Source organism: Rosa rugosa, chromosome 1 (genome assembly GCF_958449725.1).
Source record: "Rosa rugosa chromosome 1, drRosRugo1.1, whole genome shotgun sequence".
Lineage (NCBI taxonomy): Eukaryota > Viridiplantae > Streptophyta > Magnoliopsida > Rosales > Rosaceae > Rosa > Rosa rugosa.
In genome coordinates this window covers 7,075,483-7,091,990 of record NC_084820.1, presented here as the reverse complement: position 1 = coordinate 7,091,990, position 16,508 = coordinate 7,075,483, and the positions used below count along the sequence as shown (strand labels likewise).

Below are 16,508 nucleotides of genomic sequence, written 5' to 3'. Positions count from 1 at the left end.
GCGGTGACCGTCACCGAGATGTTGATGAGATACTGGGAGGATTAGAAATCAAAGAGGTCCCGGACGGTGCGGGTATCCAAAGTGCCGGATAGATGGTTCGTTGACCAAGGTAGTGATGAGGATATTGGAAGAGGACCAAAAGCGGGGTCTTCTCAAAGAGTCCCGGACGGGAACTTTTGAAAGTGGACCTTGGTTGTAGAAGTAAGGGTACGGGGTCCTGTGCGTACCTGCCTACTCATGAGTCCCGGAGGAGTGGAGCTTGGGAGTAGAGGGTGACTCATGTACCCGATGGCTCAAGTACCGGATGGCTAGAGTACCGGATGGCTCGTAGTACCGGATGGCTCGTTGGAGGCTTGGGGAGGGAGGTGGGGTGTCTTGCATGTACCCATGTACCCGATGACCTGTGGTACCCGTACATGACTCTTGGTACCCATCCATGACTCTTGCTCAAGGTCGGAGGCTTGTACCCTAACCCCTAGGGACCCTCCTTCTATGAAGCATGATAGGTATCATGGGCGAGCTGAATATGAGCGGGAAGAGCAACATGACTTTTTGTATCGATTCCCACAGACGGCGCCAATGTTTCTGTGTGAGAATACGGTAACTAAGAAGCATGATGGGGAGAGAGAGAGGGACACAAGCATGTATAGTGGTTCACCTTGCTCTTGAGGCAAGGCTACGTCCACTTAGATAGTTTACTATGAGTGAGGCCAAGTGACCTTTGTAGTAATACAAGTATAGGGATCATGGATCCATCCCTTCTAAGAATGGGAGGACTTCCCTTTATAGCTAAGGGAAGTCCCACTCTATTTACATATCCTCGATGTGGGACTATAATACATATATTGCTTCTCTTGAAGCCTCTTGGAGAGCATGGGAGGGTGGCCTCCCTACGAGGTACCGACCGACCTCCACCATGACAACGTAGCTCGGGTGTCGGCCTATCGGATGCATGCCATAGGCGGGGCTAGCCATGTCGTGGGGCCCACCTATGAGGTCGTTGATTATGCTTGGCGGTATGTAATATAAATGGTATGTACACTTCCTCATACAACTCTTTCAAGAGCTCAAACCCCACAATCTCCTGGGCTAAAGTGACCAGCAAGGAAGCCCTCCTACTCAAAGCATCTGCCACCCTATTAAGAGTACCAGATTTATGTTGAATCACAAAAGGGAATTTCTGCAGAAAACTCACCCACCTTGCATGCATCTTATTCACAGTTTTCTGACTGTTAAGGTACTTCAAGGCTTGATGATCCGTGAACAGTACAAATTCTCTCTGAATCAGGTAGTGCTCCCATTGCCTCAATGCCCGGAACACTGCATAAAATTCTTGATCATAAGTACTCCACTTCTGACGAGCTTCGCTCAGCTTTTCACTAAAGAATGCTACTGGTTTCTTCTCTTGTGACAATACAGCACCTACTCCCATGCCACTAGCATCACATTCAACCTCAAAAACCTTATCAAAATTAGGAAGAGCGAGAACTGGTGCAGTACAAAGTTTCTCCTTGATCAAGGCAAAACTCTTCTCTTGCTCCTCTCCCCACTGGAATTTGCCTTTCTTCAAACATTCAGTAATAGGGGCAGTAATGGTACTGAAATTCTTCACAAACCTCCTGTAGAAGGTAGCTAAACCATGAAAGCTCCGCACCTCAGAAGCTGTTTTTGGAGCTGGCCATTCTCTTATAGCTCGTACCTTCTCTTCATCAACCTGAATGCCTTCTTCTCCAACAACAAATCCCAGAAATAATAACTTGCTGGTGCAGAATGTACACTTTTTCAGGTTGATGTACAGTTTATTCTCCTGTAAAGCTCCCAAAACCTGCTTCAAGTGTACCAGATGTTCTTCTTTGGTCCTGCTATATATCAGTATATCATCAAAATACACCACTACAAAGGAACCAATAAAAGAACGAAGAACCTGGTTCATAAGCCTCATAAAGGTGCTGGGTGCATTAGTCAATCCGAATGGCATAACCATCCACTCGTACAAGCCATCCTTGCTCTTAAAAGCTGTCTTCCATTCATCTCCTGGCTTGATTCGAATCTGGTGGTATCCACTACGAAGGTCTATCTTGGTAAACACTTTGGAACCCTCTAGCTCATCAAGCATGTCTTCCAAACGAGGAATAGGAAACCTGTACTTCACAATTATCTTATTAATGGCCCTGCTATCAACACACATCCGCCATTGATTGCCCTTCTTAGGAACAAGGAGGACTGGAACTGCACAAGGACTCATACTCTCTCGAATGAACCCTTTCTTCAACAAGTCTTCAATTTGTTCTCTCAGAATCTCATTCTCCTTGGGACTCATTCGGTAATGTGGCAGATTGGGCAAGCTAGCTCCAGGCACCAAATCAATCTGATGCTGAATGTCTCTCATAGGTGGTAACTCGTTGGGCAACTCATCCGCGATCAACTCTTCAAACTCTCCCAACATATTCTGCACTTCGTTAGGAATCACCACCTCTTCCTTTTCTGCAGCCAACAACCCCTTAATCATCACTGGACAGAAAATCTCAGATTCTTTAAAGGCCTCCTCCATCTCAAATTCACTGCTAGACAAGGTCAGAAAACTCTCCCCTTTCTTTCCACCAAATTTCTCAATTTGACACACAGGAGCCATAGCAATTTTATGGTTTTTCCACATAAAAAACATCACATTATCCCTGCCTTTATACGTCACATCCACATCATATTGCCAAGGTCGTCCAAACAAAATATGACAAGCATCCATATCAATAATGTCGCACATAACTTCATCTTTATAATGCTTACCAATGGATACCGGTACTTTGCAGGATTCAACAACTCGAACTTGTGGACCTTTCTTGACCCACCCGAGGGAATAAGGTGCATCATGAGGCTGCGTAGGTAACTGCAAATACTCCACCAGTTTCTTGGCTACAAAATTTTCGCAGCTTCCATTATCCACAATTAAATTGCACACTTTGTTATTAATGGAACAAAGAGACCTGAAAATATTGCGTCGCTGCCCCTCCTCTTTAGGACATAATAGTACTCGCTGCAACACAATATTAACCTTTTCAGGGGACTCCTCCTCCGCAAACTCAGCCCCATCATAATCGCCATCTCTTCCAACTTCTTCTTCTTCCTCATCATAATCATCTATAAGGGCAGTTCTCCTCTCAGGGCATACATTAGATCTATGACCAGGCTTGTTGCATCGATAACAAATTTCTGTTGTAGGCCTAGCATAAGGATTATTAAGCCTCTGGTTCGGGGCCCTGTTTTGAGCACCACTAGAACTGCCAGCCCCTTTAAAAGAAGGGTTGGAAGTCCTAAAAGCGCCTTCTGTTTTCTGCAGTGTGGTTTTACCCTTGTCAGTCGAGGCGTTTGCTAAAGCTGTACTCCTTTGATAGTTATATCTCTGGAAAGAAGAAGCTCGTGAAGGCTTCTCTAACAACTTTGTCTTCAATGCTAAGTTCGAAGCTTGTGCCATAGTATGAACAGTTTGTAACCCAATTTTGTCCTGAATGGAAGGTTTCAGCCCACTGACATAGCGAGCCACCTTCTGGCCTTCAGTTTCTCCTAGTTCATTAGGCTCTGAGTAGCGTAAGAACTCAGCGGTGTAATCAGCCACTGTCCTAGTTCCCTGGACACATTCAATATACAACCTGTACAGAATCTGCTCATAATCGTCCGACAAGAACCTCTCCATCATCAACTGCTTCATTCTTCGCCATGTCTTAACACCCTGCTTCCTCTGCTTCTTTCGAGTGTTCTGCAATTTATCCCACCAAACTGCAGCAGTACTCTTCAATCTCCATGCAACATGCTTAACCTGCTTGTGTTCAGGAACTTCCATAATCTCAAAGAACCTGTCCACCTGAAGCTGCCAATCTAGATAATCTTCTACACCCAAGTTGCCCGAAAAGAAAGGAATTTCGGCCTTGACTTTGTAATCTTGGTCAGCTTGTCCTTGTGGTTCATATTGCCCAACCTCTTCTTCAGACTCAGATTCTGAAGTATGAACAACAACCTCTCTACGTGGAGCCCTAATTCGCTGGCCTCCTTCCCTGTCTCTATTCTGACCGTTGTTGTTATGGTTGTTTCTCTCTCCCAACAACCCACGAATTTCTCCAATCTGTTGGTCCATCCGATTGTTCATGGTGTTGATGGCAGCGGTAAACGCTGCTGCGAGAGCTTCGATATCTGATTTTGTAACTTCACCCATTGCTACCAAGGTAAATAGGAGAGATAGGGAAGACCTGCTCTGATACCACCTGACGCAGATGGATTGATAACTAGGTTTACCAGCAATAAACCTAAACAAAAGGGTTCTGGAGTCCACCAGAGATAAAAAGAGAATAATCTCAATTTTATTGATAATAAGATAAAAGATGCGTTCTGCAGCCTTAAGGCGGCTTATTTATAAGAAAATAAACCCTAGGGCGACTAACAATGAAACCCTAAAGCCCATGGGTAAAAACAAAAACAACCCGAAAATAACTAGGAAAACCAAAACACCGGAAAATAGAAAAATGCAGTTTTGAGGTCCTAAACGACCCCGAAAGCCCGAAAAAGGTCACAGGTCGTGGCAAAGCAAAGAGTTTGATTTCTGGCGCGATTCCCTTTCCGGAAAGGTAAGGTGCGTCCCAAAGGGACTCCGTGGAGCTGTTTCGCGTCTACTAGTCACTTTTCGTTTTCCTCCTTTAGCACGATCCAACTGTTCTTCAAATTGGGCTGCCATCTGTTCTGCATCACATACCATTCTGTTGCCATTTACAGACAGACAAGAAGATAGTGACAGTACCTATAGTGGTACGTAGAAATAGACTCATTCATTAGATATTCATGTACGTAGACATAGCGGGGATCATCCTTTTGTACTAATCCAGATGCGCTAGAGATATATAGAGTGCATATAACGTGCATTAGCTTCCTAAAAGGAAATTATTGTAAAAGACTATACTAAAACATAATTAATAAACTAGGGCAAAACCCCAGCCCAAAAACTCTAAGCCCAAGAGGGCAGACAACAAAGGAAATTTCACGAAAGGTCCATCAAGCCTGGTTTGGGCCATAACCCGTCTCCATTTCCATCACCCCCGTCTTACGTAGCAGTCTGCCCGGGCGCCGCTACAATCCACGCCGCCACGGCCTCTCATCGCCCGCGACTCAAACAGCCACGAGCCACGCCGCCACAACCTACGCCACCATGAAAAACATCATCCCCGATCTAGGTCCTCACAACCCCACACCGCAATCGATTCAGACCCATGGTGTCGTCGATCCAAGAAACTGTCAGCGGGGATCGATCGCCGGTCCTGTACAGCAAGATCACCGCCTCACACCAACCCAGTCGAAACCATCTGACAAAGCCCCAAGCAAACCCCCCCCCCTCTGACGGAGCCCCTATGAGCAGTTGACATCGATCACCCGTTCAGCAGTAGACCCCAAGACGGCGGCGAGACTGGAGGCCAGCCCAGACGTCCAGGCGCTGCCGGACGAGAACGATTTCTCAAAACGGAAAAAATCTGGCCTTAGGGTTTCTCTAGGAGACAGAGATAGAGAGAGTTTAGAGTAATCTTGGTTTATTGAGAAAAACTTTCACATGAATTACAATTTAAGAAAGTTATTTATGGGAATTCATTGCATGTGGAATTATTCAGCACCAGACCGATTGCAATACGGAGACAATAGACGAAAATAATCAAGGTAAAAAAATTGACGTGAAATTCTATATTCTCCAACAATTCGTTGCTCTCAAATTTATGGAAACTACGTACATACTCAACCTCAATTCTTAGTACCTGGAAAATCGGATGACTTTAGCTACGATGGACCAAAGAACTTTTATTCATTTTACAGATTTTGACCTATGCATGGCCGGCATGGGAGGTCATCGATCGATTTGGAGGCCACCGTCCAATATCTATGGGATTGTCCTCTTTCATGAAAAAGACAAACATGATTCTAGATAGCTTCTAGAGTTATTAAGGTACCCAGGGAACATATACCATCTGTGTTCGCATGAGACATGTTGTATGATTAATATTAGGGCTGTCAATGGGTCGTGTCGGGTTGGGTTCGTGTCGGGTCAAGGTATTTGTCGTGTCGCAAGATACAAACCCAAAACCAACCCATTTAATAATCGTGTCAAAAATTTAAACCCAAACCCAACCTATTTATTAAACAGATTACCTGTTTCCAACCCGCTTAACCCATTTAATAAATAGGTTGTGTCATGTTTGACAAAATGACTCATTTAAGGGTTAACAATACGACCCACTTAACTAAAAATATGCATAAATTGATTAAATTCACTAAAAACTCTACAAGACGAATAATATAAATAATTATATATAATTCATAAATAATTAAATCCAATAATTATAAAGCAAAACATTTCAAATTGTCTAATCCTATGATCAAATACTCTCAACGTCTAAAATTTCAGGATGAAGTATAGCATAATCGGGTTATACGGGTTCACTTCGTGTTGGCGGGTTGACCCGTGGCCGACCCATTTATTAAATGGGTCATGGCGGGTTGACCCATGACTGACCCGTTTTTTAATCGTGCGGGTTCAACCCGCTTTATTTCGTGCGGGTTTCGAGTCGTGTTATCGGGTCGTGTCGGAATTGACAGCCCTAATTAATATACTCCTTTTATTGCAAGCAAAGCACATATAATTTTTATAAAAATAAAAAATAAAAATAAAAAACATTTTTAATCCCTCAATTTTCACCCAATTGACATTTTCATCCCTGATGTTTACAAAATGTCAATTTATTCACTCAATTCTAATCTCTCCGTGAAGTACAATAAGAGGTATCAGAATGTAGTTTATAATTATCAATATTATTGTACTTGAAATCCATACAAACTGAATGAATGCAAGAGTTAAAAGAGATGATCCTGTAACCAAAGTATACTTATAGTCATTTGGATTAACAAAATAGGAAAATTTGCAGGTTATGTTGTTCGAGTTGTTCTTAGTCAATAGTCGTAGCAAAATGAATAACCATGCACCCAAATAAATAAACCACAAATTTCTTATTAGAAAGCTTCACTAAATTTGACAAAATACGTAATATATTGGAGCTTTGGTTTGATGAGATTTATTAACCAATGATCCAGTCGTGATCATCATCATCTGCTGCATTCAGAAAAGAAGAAAGTGCATTGAGGTCTACATGTTCATCATCAATATATGGTTGAAATGGGTAGTCATGAGTACTAGCCATCCAATTTTCCGACCTTGCTTCGGCCATTAACAAATCCTCAAGCTTGGCTCCATCATCCCCCATCTGATCTTCATGACATTCATTGACTTGGTGTTGCAGGAAATCTTTACTACTTTCAAGCATGTCCGATATGAGAAGGTCATTGATGTCGAAATCCATTACAAGACCACAAGAATTCTGCTCCTGCGCGGCTGAAGAACCCGGGACTTCAGTAGAATACTCCGAACTAGCAGAATTAGTTACTGCATAAGTATAACTATGTAGATGTGATGGAATGAAAACCTTCGTGCACTTAACTGCTTTTGTTCGAATCACCTCCACCTGCTTTTTCTGAGACTCAGCTGATACTCGCTGCTTCGATCTCGCTGTGCATTTTTTCAGTTTACTTGCTTCCTCCTCATCATTTTGCTCCAATGAAGATGATCTCTTGCATAAAGTCGTGTTCCAGTAGTTCTTGATCTCGTTGTCTGTCCGCCCTGGCAGTCTCCCGGCAATGAGAGACCACCTAAAACACACCACCATATCTATTTAGCACATATATGTAGGCAAATTAAAAGGTAGTGCTACCTACCTCAATATTATTGTGTCCAATGAACAACTAGCTATATAATATCAATATTGTTGAAACTAATAACTAATGTATAGAAATTAAGATGAAGGCTACCGGTTTCCCAGAAGCTTATGCAGTCTGATAATTAGGTCTTCTTCTTCAGCAGAAATGTTGCCTCTCTTGATATCAGGCCTAAGATAATTTATCCATCTTAGTCTGCAACTCTTCCCGCACCTGTTCAACCCAGCTTTTTGAGGAAGGTCTCTCCATCTCCCTTCTCCATATGTTAGAACGTAGTCGGTGAGGATTTGATCTTCCATTGTAGACCATGCTCCTCTGATGACCCCTTCCTTTTCACAGCATGGTTTTCTCCCCATCTTCAAAATATCTGAGACCTTGAGGGAAATCAATGAACAACTTAGATCAGCCTTCCCGTACTGACTGACACAAGTGTGCATGCGAAGAACTGCATGGAAGACAAAAAAGCTTGGTTCGGTTTTAAAAGCACCAGCAGCAGTACAATACAGTATTTATTCTGCCTAAGCATTTATAATGGAGAAGTGAGATCCAATTATGGGGGGATAAAGTGCTATATATAGTAATTTATATTTCCTTTGGTAAGGAGAAAGACTAAGACTAAGAGCAGCATAGTTACAGAGTGGCAGCGGGTCACCCATTTTTTACAGCCTATTTTGAGGCATGATCCTTACGAACACATCACCTTCATGACCTAGAATGTGAAGTTCTTTTAAGATTTACAAAAACTCGATCTAGATGAAACTAGTTGTCTCAGCTCACCTCTTATTGGTTAATAAAACTTAGATGTTAGAGCAAGTATGTACCATGACATTCAGACATTGCATCTCGTGATCTTTGACTGGAATAGTTACTGATGTAGGCTTCTTATAGCCTTAATATCGATATGTTAACATCGATCACAGACTGGACTTGGCCATAGATCATGTACAATTCAGTAGTGATGAGTGACTCGCCTTTCTCATGAGTCCTGCTATGCATTAGCATTGCTGAGCATTGTGGTCCATAATCTGACGTAGCTATAGAGATCATTACTAATTAATGCCGGAAATAAAAATTAGCCTCGTATAAGAATTTTTGACGTTCCTTATTATTTCGAGCTCTCAAACCAATAATTTTAACAATCAAGATGTGACTGGTGAATACCATAGCTCTTTAAATTGATCTTAGATTAGTATCCATTGTCATATTGTATATGAAATGACTCTTTATAGCATTTTATCACACTTTTTTCATTAAAAGGACAAACATTCAGAATTACATATTCAGTTCAAATTTATATATTACAGAAAAAAATGATTATGGTCAATTATCCCTACATGTATGTATCATGTGTTGAAAATCCAGAAATTATATATTCTGCGAAGACAATTGTGGCGTGGAAGTGAAGTTATTAATTTAAAGACATATCAAGTCTTATTATGGCTGGAAAGTGCAGGACGTTATTGTCTGTGGTGCGCGCGTGTGTTTGTAGCAATATCGATCTGTGTTCTTATTTTAAGAGCCTAAAAATTAATTAATTTCTACATATATAACTATCGAAGGCTCCACAAATTGGTAAACGAGATCATATATAAATCAAAGGGAGGTAAACTAGATCACATAAAAATCAAAGGGACTGCCGGAGAAGTCCTCCTACGGTAGGAGTCCTACCCATCAATTTCAGTCTCCTACATTAAATTGGTTCTTGTTTATTTTTAATCAATTTTCTTCGATCAAGGTTTATCGTGATAAAAGAAAAAGAAAAAAAGAAGAAAAAAAGCTAATTTCCTTGATTGCTAATATGCTGTACACAATTTCCATGTAAAAGATCAATGTAGCTTAATTTTCATGGCATATGGATGCATATGTCACTGCTTAATTCTATTCATGAGTATAAGTAATTGGATTAGCATGATATTGTATATGAGTTGGAAACTTATTACTTGGTTATTAAGAAAATTGAGTTGAAACATAAATTAAGTTTACTTATTAATTAAGAGCATCACTAGTACTGCAAGATCTTCTGTAGAGAGGGGTTTAGTTCTTATGTGTCTACACATGCACACTCAAAGGTCTTTGTAGGTCTCTGCGAACTCAACTAACAACTCGTTAATAATCTCAGCTCAATAAGATTTTGCATACAAAGACAGAGAAGAAGATCGTGATCGAAGGGCATCATCATTAATTTAGTTAGTTAATTATAAAGCATATTTACATTCATCGATCGATCGACATTTGCATGTGCTCTGTCTTCTTTTTTGAGGTTCTCTCTTAATTGTAACTTTCAGTCTTTCACGGACGCTCGATCTAGCTAGAGCCATAGTCTCATGATGGGGACCTTAATTCTGAGGCTGAATTCCTCTCAAGAACGTGTTAGATTCATAAGAATTAGTTCGCATGAGTTAGCATGTGTTATTTGTCAGCTCAGTAATTAGGGTTAATTTGCTAATTAGCTGTGTTGCTAATTAGTCTCATTTCCTGTTGTCTGTTTGCATGAGTTGTCCTAATGAGAGCACTAGATAATGTACACGTGTCTCTCATCTGTGCTTTCTTTGCTACTATATAAGGATGTACTGTACCTACTTTTTTAGTTAGTTGGAATGAAATCTTCTTCTTCGTCTCAAATTCTCTCTAGCTTTCATGGTATCAGAGCCAGGTTACCCATGTGTGCATGCCTAACGGCCACACAGGCTCCACATCACCCAAAGTTGTCCACGTGTATGGCTTGAAAATTCGTCATACGTGCGGGGGCGTGTTGACTGTTGAGAATATATACATCCTACATAGGAAAAATGGGACATTGCCTATGGGTTTATAAGGGTTTGGGCCACTCCATCCATTGCCAATTGATTTTGGATGCGAACCCTAAATTACTTTATCAGAACGACAGAACGTACATAGCTAAGATTAGAGGACTCACATGGAGGCCTACACCCAATATTACAAATTAAAGGTGCACAACAACTACAAAAGGAACAGGACAATGAATATCTGGAGAATATGGTGATTATTTAGTACGTGTTGCTTATTTCATTTCGTTTTATGCAGTCCAAAAGATCGAACTTTGTGAATTTGTTTTGACAGAGTTTAAATAAATGAGGACAGAGTTTAAGTAAATGAATTATAGTGATAAGTGTGGTGCATGAAAGCTAATAGTACATTACATCATCAACAAAAATTACACCAAAGGGAAAAACACCGAGATCCGATGACTCCGTCAACCCTCTCTTGATGAAGAGAAACATCAAAAGAAAATTAAGAACATGTGAACATCTCCACTGAAGGAATTGACACAAATAGCTTAGAGGAAACGCTAGATGTTTCTTTTTAGTAGCGTTTCCTTCGATACAATATAATGCAATTAATATCCGAACCGATTCGATCAGTTTGAATTGTTCTAAGTGGTAGGCTAGAGCAGGATATATAGTCTCCTCTCATTCGGAATGGTGGTAGGTTTCGTGCCCTATAACAACTACTTCCAAGTAGCTAATCTCCCATAATTTTGAAATTGGAAGAGAATGGTAGGCAGCAGCCGCATGAGACTGCATCTTCTACAATTATCCAAGCATTGAAATTTAGTATCATGATTCATATCATTGTGGACTTATTCTTATGTCAAGACAACACTGGCAGACACACAGAAACGAAAAGAAAAAAAATACACTCCAAGAAGGTCTCTGACTCCATTGTAATAACACACGCAGGCGACAAGTTGACAATGACAAGAAAAAATAAATCTTTCATCATACGTTATTGACTAATTAACCAACCTGTGTTAGTTATTAAAATTAGTACGTAGTAAATTAGCGCAGGCGACAAGTTGACAATGACAAGAAAAAATAAATCTTTCATCATACGTTATTGACTAATTAACCAACCTGTATTAGTTATTAAAATTAGTACGTAGTAAATTAGCGCAGGCGACAAGTTGACAATGACAAGAAAAAATAAATATTTCATCATACGCTATTGACTAATTATTAATTAACCAACCTGTGTTAGTTATTAAAATTAGTACATTATTTGCATCAACCCTAGCTAGCTTAGCGTACACATAATAGTCGACGAGTTTTTCACGTTTACATTATACTATCGAACCAGTACGTTCTTTTGAAAGACCAGCCATGTGCAAAAGAGAGACCTAAAACTAGGTCGATCGAGATTGAGTACGTGGAGATTGGACCGTCATGTCCGATGTTCATATATAAAACAAAAAACCAATTTTGTAGTGATTGATCTGGCCGGGTCTCTGGGAACAGGTCAGGAAGGACATCAGACATCAACTTTTGTTGATCGGTAATATTGAGCATTTGAATTTTGAATTGTAGCTAGCAAAAACACGACAATCACCATCTACTTTTATTGGTGAGAGGTCAGAGTGGATCGTAAATCCACTGTACAATAGCTTTAACTGTGCTATGGGGTGTAAAGTGCGGACTTAGACTGCGTACGTATACTATGACCATTGACTCATATTGAAATTTTAACAAGTAATGAACAAGTTTCATATTCTATCTTTTACGCAACATTACAATAATAATTAAACTCTCATAAATATGTCTCAACATAGGTTGTACTACGGAGGAGAGGTGAGCTGCAACTGTTCGGCTATGCATGCAAGAAAGCATGTGCATCTTCATGTTAATCTCGTTGAGAATGTGTATAAATATAACTCCTATATTGAGAAAATATAACTTTACTTACGGATTTATAAGGAATAAGCTTCGAGACTTCTCCGAAGAGCTCTGCAATTTTCGGCCACCGTTTGGGCCACCTGTGATATGAAACCTCACCTCCTCGTCATGCTCTACACCCCAATACGATTAGTTTTCCAATTAGATCGAGTTTTGACATTTTGGTTTCTGGGTTGTTTCTGCCTACGTCGCTGTTCCTCGCTACCGGCGACTTCTCCGGCCTTCTGGGCTTGGTTTCTTGTTCGATTGCAGATTTGCAGGTCTAGGCGAGGTATTAACTTTGAGTTTTTTGATTTTGTTTTGACATCTGAATACTTAGGGTAAAGTAATTGCAGAGATACTTACTTAGGGTAAAGTAATGGTTGTTTGACGTCGTTTCGAACCTGGAAGACTCAGATCTACAAAAGCCCCCAACTTCCCAGGTTCGATATCGCCGGATACACGACATGCGTCACCGTCCCCTTTACTTTTAAGGCCTTAAGGTGAATGATTGAGGACTATTCGTACATCAGTAGCTCGCTAACATACCCAATCTATCAATTTATGGCTTTTCTGGGTCTTATGTGGTGGGATTTTGTTAATTTTCAGTTTGACATCTTTAGATCGATTCTACTATATGATCGATGTGGAGGCCATGGCTGAAGAGACATAACGTGTGTGTGTCGGTACATACATACATATCCAATACATACATAATGGTACAGATCGATGCGTGTTAATGCGCATTGCCTCCGCTCCCTACTGTTGAAAGCCACCGTTCAGCAATATCTGCGGATCTACTTACCTCGGTTCCTGACTGTTGAAAGCCACCAGGCCCCCGTATGGCCGTATATATTGGAACCGCATGATCATCATCATATGCATTGGTAAACTACAGACAGGCAGTACGTGTCGAGGCAGGGACCACTAAACTTATCTCCTCGTGTATGTAAAATATTATTAACAAATTACATATAAGTTATTGACAAAAGATGACTTAACAAATACATCATCTAAAGATTGAATTAAACATATAAGGACTAAATTTTACAAATAAGGACGATGTGCTCTTCACTTGCCACATGTCATAAGTTAATTTACCTTTTTACCCTTTACTACTTCTTTTGACTTCTACTCCCTTTATAAGGATCAAATCTTACAAATAAGGACAATCTGCTCTCCACTTGCCACATGTTATGAGTTAATTTACTTTTTTACCCTTAACTACTTCTTTTGACTTCTAATTCTCTTATGTTACTTTTTTTTTTCTGAGAATAATTCTTTATGTTAATTTTTTTTTTCAGAATAATCCGTTTATGTTACTTTTTTTTTTCCTGAGAATAATCCGTTGATGTTACCTTTTTTTTTTTTCTTTTTCTTGAGAATAATCCTTTTATTTTATTTTATTTATTTATTTTATTTTTAAAAAAAAACTCCACCCCATTCCCACCCTTGATGGGGCTCGAACTCTTGACCTTTTATATTACATCACAAAACCTCACTCTCCTACTACTCTAATCTCATCATCTAATCCTGCTACTGCACTCGTCCAATCCTGCTACTGCACTCATACTCGTCCAATCCTGCTACTGCACTCGTCATCGCCTAATCCTGCTACTGCACTCGTCCAATCCTGCTACTGCACTCATACTCGTCCAGTTCTGCTACTGCACTCGTCATTACCTAATTCTGCTACTGCACTCGTCCAATCCTGCTACTGCATTCATACTCGTCCAGTTCTGCTATTCGTGTTCTGCTACTGCACTCGTCATCGCCTAATCCTGCTACTGCACTCATACTCGTCCAGTTCTGCTACTCGTGTTCTGCTACTGCACTCGTCATCGCCTAATCCTGCTACTGCACTCATACTCTTCCATTTCTGCTACTCGTGTTCTGCTACTGCACTCGTCATCGCATAATCCTGCTACTGCACTCGTCCAATCCTGCTACTGCACTCCTACTCGTCCAGTTCTGCTACTCGTGTTCTGCTACTGCACTCGTCATCGCCTAATCCTGCTACTGCATTCATCCAATCCTGCTACTGCACTCATACTCTTCCATTTCTGCTACTCGTGTTTTGCTACTGTACTCGTCATCGCATAATCCTGCTACTGCACTCATACTCATCAAGTTCTGCTACTGCACTCATACTCGTCAAGTTCTGCTACTGCACTCATACTCATCAAGTTCTGCTACTGCACTCATACTCTTCCTTTTACACGTTGCTAAGAGAGAGAATCTCAGATCTCTTCGTCAAAATTCTTTTTCTTCTTTGTTGCTAAATATGTCCTTGGTTTAGTAGCAACTTCATTTGCACTAGCAATAGCAGTGGCAGTAGCAGGGGCAATAGCAATAGCAGTAGCAGGGACAATTAGATCTATCAATCTATGAATGAAATTGAAGCCTCCGGTTGAATCTCGGGTTACTAAAATTTCTTTTTGTATCACCAACTTGCTCACATACCGTCAAAACAGCCACCAAAATCCTGCAACTCGAGAAGAAAGGAAGATTAAAAGATACATTAATTAGGAACCATCAAAGACTATTTCAGACAAAAGTAGCAGTTCATATAACTATACCAATACTGACACCAAAAGCATAAAGCAATATATATATATATATATATATATATATATATATATATATATATAAAGGAAAAAAGAAGAATGAACGTAATGGTGGTGTTGCAGACCCAGGGATTAAATTAATTAAGCTGTGAATAAGACAAAAAGCTTAATTAACAAAGTGCTCAAACATTGATTGAAAGCCAAGTTCTTTCCGTGGTGGGTTTGTGAACGCAGAGGAAGAACATGAAGAGAGTCAAAATATTCATAGTGCAGACAAAGCTTATCACCTCGCAAAATTCACACACTGACACCGCCACGGTGAAAATCAACTCGATCAAAAACCACAAGCATTCAATCTACGCAGCTCACTAAAATCTCAAAAAAAGGCACTCAAATTTGTCAACTTTTACCTTCAATGAGAGTGGAAAACTGATTCAAGAAGGGATACCTGATCCTTGTACAAATACCCAGCCGCCCCAAACCCACCAATAATCCCAACCAAGAACGGCCCCGCCAAGACAATACCTTTAAGCGCCAACCCACTTTCGCCCTCATCATCATCATCATCACCTCCGCCGCCGATTTTTTCAATCTTGCCGTCGTCGTCGCTCTTGGGATTATTGAAGAGCCACTTGAGGCTCTGCGGCAGAGCAGCGGTGGTCTTCTAGAGGCAGCTGGTCTTGTTCTTGAGAGACGAACATGGCGAGAGGAAGTGGAAGCGGTAGTGGCTGGGTTTGAAGACGAAAGAAGGGTGGGAGGAGGAGAACGGAAGCGGAGGTGGTTAGATTTGGCGTTGGTTCCTTGGGTTTTCCGTTTTTGGGTATTGGATATTGGGTCAGTGGCAATGCCCGTAAATTGGGATGAAACTCAAGCATTTTGGTCATTTTCCATTAAAATTGAGAATCAGACAAGCATCATTTGACTTTTGGGCCTGGGCTCATGTCCTTATTTGTATAAATCTTTTTGAAAGTGAGTTTTCTGTGTTTACATCTTTGGTCATGTGCTACTATGTAATTTTCTAAAATATTATATATACTTGGCATGAGTTTTCCAAAGTAGACGATTAATGGTAAGTCTTCAACTTTATGAAGACAAAGCATAGCAGGCTAGCAGCTCGTTAAGTCTTTTTCGCAAGTACTTAATTATCGTGAGCTGCATGACTACGATTTTTTATTTGATATGTTTTTGCAAAGAGTATATATTACTGAAGAAACCTTAAAAGTAAACAGTTCGATCGAGTACGTCAAGAAATTTTTGAATGCAGATTGATTAATGATTTATAGACCCATCTGTATTTCCTTCCGAATAGTCCTCTAACATGCAGCAACCGAATTTCAAACTCAATTATGCAATACATTCCAATATCATTCAACGACTTTTGGTTTACCTTCTGTTGCAGCAAGAACCACTTGAATCTCTACGTAAACCATTAACCATGTACATACAACTTGACCTAGAAGGCATGGCATACGTTCTCTTT

The 16,508-nt window shown here is 40.5% G+C and overlaps 2 protein-coding genes across 2 annotated transcripts; both read right to left on the bottom strand.

Moving 5' to 3' along the window:
• Nucleotides 1-1,115: 1,115 nt before the first annotated feature.
• On the bottom strand, nt 1,116-4,204 carry LOC133735364 (uncharacterized). Its single transcript, XM_062162811.1, has 2 exons — nt 1,200-4,204; nt 1,116-1,128 (listed from the first exon to the last, which is right to left on the bottom strand). Exons 1-2 carry the CDS (start codon nt 4,202-4,204, stop codon nt 1,116-1,118), a joined length of 3,018 nt encoding a protein of 1,005 aa, XP_062018795.1.
• A 2,820-nt stretch (nt 4,205-7,024) lies between these two features.
• On the bottom strand, nt 7,025-8,333 carry LOC133727099 (transcription factor MYB1-like). Its single transcript, XM_062154726.1, has 2 exons — nt 7,885-8,333; nt 7,025-7,725 (listed from the first exon to the last, which is right to left on the bottom strand). Exons 1-2 carry the CDS (start codon nt 8,226-8,228, stop codon nt 7,098-7,100), a joined length of 972 nt encoding a protein of 323 aa, XP_062010710.1. The 5' UTR covers nt 8,229-8,333; the 3' UTR covers nt 7,025-7,097.
• Between the last annotated feature and the right edge of the window lie 8,175 nt (nt 8,334-16,508).